This window comes from Hyalella azteca, unplaced genomic scaffold (assembly GCF_000764305.2).
Source record: "Hyalella azteca isolate HAZT.00-mixed unplaced genomic scaffold, Hazt_2.0.2 contig8426, whole genome shotgun sequence".
NCBI classification, from domain to species: domain Eukaryota; kingdom Metazoa; phylum Arthropoda; class Malacostraca; order Amphipoda; family Hyalellidae; genus Hyalella; species Hyalella azteca.
This window is the reverse complement of record NW_025938520.1, coordinates 19150-24748: the sequence shown is the minus strand read 5'-3', so window position 1 is coordinate 24748 and position 5599 is coordinate 19150. Positions and strand designations below refer to the sequence as shown.

Here is a 5599-nt window from a genome sequence, read left to right as displayed (position 1 = left end):
GTACTACGTTGGTAAAAAAATGCGCCGTGCGCCGTACTTTAGAAAGCTAAAATAGTTCTACTATTTTAGTTGACAATATACGCGAGTATATTGACTACGCGAGTCGAACTGACAATAATAAAATGTAAGACATGTCCGCCGCGTTGTCCGGGTTACTTCTGACTCTTCCGCTTGTCCGCCTTATCGGATACGGAACATACGGTAATCGTAAACTGCGGCTATTATACATACAAAATGTAAACAGATGGTGTTCAGTGTATAAAAAAATCATATATTATTGAAAGATAATTAAAGGCATACTGTAGTGAGTAATGTGAGTATTACGTCTCTTCCTCCACAAACTGCTCGTGCGCGGCAGCGTGACGTAGAATTAATGGCCGGGATTGCGCGAAGAGAATAAATTTTCGTTACATTGCGCCAACTGTGCACAGCAATAGCTTAAAAAAAAAGAAAATGCACGGCAAAATTCACCAAAAACATACATCATCCTGAGTGTGGCCTAGTTTTTCTTTGGTCCTAATCAATTTCAATGATTTAATTCCAGCCATTGTAGTGCATTTGCCTGTCAATTGTATCTGAACTGGGGCAAAACAGGCAAGTTTATAATCCATCTACTCCATCAGCCTATAATTGGTAGCATTTCTGCCATTTCAAGCAAATCACCGCGACCACTGATAGGAATATAGCCTATAATTACCTATATTATATTTGTGTGTGTGTAGGCCAGTAAGGCCACTAACTGACTAAGTGACTAAGTCTATGTGGTGCTTGAGGCTTAGCAGCTAAGCCTTAGCTGCTTAGGGGAGTATTGAAAGTGTGGCTCCTGCCTTGGCCTCCTGGTTTATAAAAAATCTTTTCCACTGTATTGACTATAATCAAAAACTATTTCTTTCTTTTATATTCAATTGATATTTTGGATCTGATGAAGTTAACAAGCTTGATTGGTTTCAAATATAAAAATTCCAACCTGAATTGGCTACCCAATTGGGCAGAATTTTCAGGGTACCATCAAACGGGATCATAGTGGCAAAGCAGAAAGTTTTTTTAGACTCTAATCTGAGTTCAATTTTAATTATTTTTAAGTCCTATTAGTAGACCAGCGAACTTTGCTGGTCTACTAATAGGACTTGAAAAAGCAAAGTATCATGGATGATGGATACCACTGCTGTCTGCTAGCATCATCATACATAAGATATTGGATTAAATCTTGAGTAAATGAGAAAATTGAAAAGGAACTGATTCTAAAATATCACTGGTTTGCCACTATGAATGGGATAATAAGCGACAGTTTTGAGCATTTTTTGTTGATAACTTCTTGCCATTATACATTTCATAAACATGTTTTAGCTTATTTTAAAGTCTTTTGCAAGGGATATTGTATAGCTACAGCATCTCCAAAAAAATTCTATATGCTATTTGTAAGCTGCCAGACCCTAAATAAAAGTGTCCCTAATTGCCCCTGGGAATGGGGTAATCTGTTATCAGGGACACTTGAAATAAAACTGAATTTTAAAATGTTTTAAGCATGCAGAGTGTACTCCTCCACTACTAACAGTACTCTGAAGACCTGTAGACTCTACCTATGTAGATGAAGTAGGTGTAGAATAAATGATATTTTTTGTGTTTCTACTTGTTTTTCCTTTCTTGATATATTTCCATATCCCTCCATTACCGTATACATACTATTGATGTGATATTAACATATCCATGAACATACAATTGAGCAATGACAACAACCTTTTCCACTGCAAGCTTTATATTGGCAGCCATGTATCATTTCTCTTGTATCTGTAAGCTTAAAGAATGGCTTGTAATTTCACACCATTTTAATTGGGTCGAGTGCATTCACTATAACCAGGGTTGGTGATTTTTTTTTATTATTTTTTATTTTTTCAGCTTGTTAGTCTTTTTGACAGGTTATTTTTTATGTTGCAATTAGCCTACTAAAAATAACAGTATATGGATCATAATGGATGGCTAAAAAGGGCACTTATTGCCATCAATAATGGCCAACAGGCCAAGGTGGTGTTTACCACTTATGGATTTTTAGGTAAACAATTATTGATGAGTCTATTCATTAGCTTTGTAAAGTTTGTATGGAACAAGGTAATAAGCTAAATATTGACCATTTGACTGGCTTTGTGTGTAATCTGGGACACTTACAATAAAAGTTAATTTTAAAACGTTTGAAGCATGCAGAGTGGACTCGTCCATTGCTAACAGTACTCCGAAGTACTCCTCTTTCATTGTAGATGATGTAGATGTAAAAGAAATGATATTCTCTGTGATATTTACTTGTTTTTCCTTTATTGATATTACCGTCAACCGGGGTAACTCGGGACAGTCCTCCAACACGGCGTAAAACTGTTTTTGTAGCAAAACTAATTGGAATATTGCAAAACTAAATATTGTGGCATAAACGTCAACATTTTTCCTATCTATGTAGTATAAAGAAAGTTAAAAAATANCATGTTTACATTATATTGTCATTAACACATGTTTACATTATATTGTCATTAACACATGTTTACATTATATTGTCATTAACACATGTTTACATTATATTGTCATTAACACATGTTTACATTATATTGTCATTAACACATGTTTACATTATATTGTCATTAACACATGTTTACATTATATTGTCATTAACACATGTTTACATTATATTGTCATTAACACATGTTTACATTATATTGTCATTAACACATGTTTACATTATATTGTCATTAACACATGTTTACATTATATTGTCATTAACACATGTTTACATTATATTGTCATTAACACATGTTTACATTATATTGTCATTAACACATGTTTACATTATATTGTCATTAACACATGTTTACATTATATTGTCATTAACACATGTTTACATTATATTGTCATTAACACATGTTTACATTATATTGTCATTAACACATGTTTACATTATATTGTCATTAACACATGTTTACATTATATTGTCATTAACACATGTTTACATTATATTGTCATTAACACATGTTTACATTATATTGTCATTAACACATGTTTACATTATATTGTCATTAACACATGTTTACATTATATTGTCATTAACACATGTTTACATTATATTGTCATTAACACATGTTTACATTATATTGTCATTAACACATGTTTACATTATATTGTCATTAACACATGTTTACATTATATTGTCATTAACACATGTTTACATTATATTGTCATTAACACATGTTTACATTATATTGTCATTAACACTGTCATTAACACATGTTTACATTATATTGTCATTAACACAGGTTTACATTATATTGTCATTAAGACATGTTTACATAATATTGTCATTAACACATGTTTACATTTTTTTGTCATTAAGTGCCTCTTGCTCAACAGTTGTGGGTGTGTTAGGAGGATGGGGGTGAACGCATCCTGCCAGCCGGAGTCTGTAGTTGGGCCTCACACCTTCTTCACTACGTGAGTGCCTCGGTGTTTATCTTAACTCTGCTCATTTTTATGCTAGTGTTCCATATTATATAAGCTGTGTTATCATTTCTTAACTTAACCAGTTATGCCAAGTTATAACTCTTCATATGTCCTACATAACATGTTTTAACATGTCCACAAATTGTTGCTTTTTACACTATTCAACAAATAATTAACTTAATAAATAATTAACCATGCTTTTACAATGTTAAACTAACACTCACTCATTTTATTTAATTTGCCACGCTAGGTAGTGACCTCAGCCATTATTTCCTGATCTTCAAGTCTACCTTCTTCCTTCACTTGACTGCATTCATGGCATTTAAAGATATGATTGAATTATTCTCCTTGAAATGCAGGCTATAGTTTTACTTTGTTAATTTTTTATTGATATTGGGACCTACTTCTTATGTGGAAGAGAGCCCTGTTGTTATGGAGGTGTAAGCTGCTTGGGAAGAGTGAGAGGCATTTTTCCCCATGAAGGAGTGCTGAATTTTAGAATTTATAAAGCTAGGTATGCAGTAATTTAAATTGTTCGAAATTTCTGTGGAATAATATACATTGTCAACCTAAGATTAAATATATTTCATTTGAAAACATACCATGGTGAAAATAAGTAAGTTTCAGAATTCCAAGTAATGAGTAATATTCTAATATCTTCCCTCATACAATTTTTTTGAATATGTAATAGTTAGTTTAAATTTTGTTCATCTAAGCAGAAAGTTTCAATGGTGCAATAATCTTAATTTGTAAAATTAATTTTGAATGTTACCTCTAAATGTGATTTGTGTTACAGATTGACAATGCCACAGTCTAGCAGCATGGGGAGCCACAGCAGCAACCCAGCAATATCTGCAGCTGTAAGTTCAGGCCATTCAAGCAGCAGCAGCGGTCACAACCCTCACCAGCAGCGCTCAGATAAGAAGCGCAGACTTGCCAGCCTTGCAACCCTCCGTAAGAAGCTCGTGCTGTGTCGCAGGCGAAGCTCCAAGAGCTGTGATCATGCCAGGATCATCAGAGATCTGCTGCAGGACTGGACGCTCAGAGAGATAGCTGCTCTGTCAGAGGAGTATGAAGCAAGTGCTGCTCTGAAAGACCTCAGTGTTCAGGTACCTATGGCTTTGAATATTGCTTCCAAGTCACACAAAATCATGCTAAGTATGTTAGGTGTTGTGGGGAACCCCATTTTATGTGTGTTGCATAGAGGTGTTTTTTCCAACAAAGGCTCTTGCCAACTGCGTCTTTCCTGTGATGCAAAGTGCTGGTGATCAAAGTCAAAGTTAGAGTAGAGATCAGAGTTCAAATTGTAGTACTACTGCATAAAATGACTCATTAACTAAACCATGTTGAAGTTCTCACTGTTGTAGATTAAGTGCGCTCCATTACTTCATCATGTTGGAATATGTTTAATTCTTGTTTGTTTTCAAACTTGGTAAAAGTTTGGAAATTTACATACAATTTTTTCAAATGCAATGATGAATTACACGTGGCTTATTCCTTGTCTCTCTTTTTTTTTTCATTTGTGTTGCACATACCGGGTATTACTTGCATATATTTCTTTCTTGGCATTATTATATCTTTATTATGTATTAATTAAACACTGAATACGAAATGAATAAAAAAGTAGATTGGGATTTTTGAAGGATGTGGTTGCTATCAATCATACCATTGTTTTGAACACCCCAACTCAAGCAACATCTTCAATCACCGAGTTGCCACTCATTTTATTGAGAGAGCTTCTCGTAGCAGTATTGTCAGAGTTACATTGGTGTTAAGTGGTAGATTTCGAATAATTCTGTTGATGCTCCATTGCCGTGTAATGTGTAGCAGTGTCCTCTATTTTTCAATATTTTCACTGGCTTGGCTTTGTTGGGGACTACTGTTTTGTATTTGTCATGTTGCACATGCCATGATGTTACATGCTGCACATGCCGTGATGTTACATGCTGCACATGCCGTGATGTTACATGTTGCACATGCCGTGATGTTACATGTTGCACATGCCGTGATGTTACATGCTGCACATGCTGTGATGTTACATGTTGCACATGCCGTGATGTTACATGTTGCACATGCCGTGATGTTACATGTTGCACATGCCGTGATGTTACATGTTGCACAT

The 5599-nt window shown here is 34.6% G+C and overlaps 1 protein-coding gene across 2 annotated transcripts in view; it reads left to right on the top strand.

Annotated features, from left to right (window-relative positions):
• The window catches only part of LOC108674096 (BTB/POZ domain-containing protein 7), a 12327-nt gene that overhangs the window by 1513 nt on the left and 5215 nt on the right, over positions 1-5599 (top strand). For both annotated transcript variants that reach the window (XM_047881635.1, XM_018162000.2), the window contains exons 2-3: positions 3388-3468; positions 4274-4586. In XM_047881635.1, the coding sequence (XP_047737591.1) occupies positions 3407-3468; positions 4274-4586 (375 nt within the window). In that variant the 5' untranslated portion in view covers positions 3388-3406. The remainder of the gene's footprint in view (positions 1-3387; positions 3469-4273; positions 4587-5599) is intronic.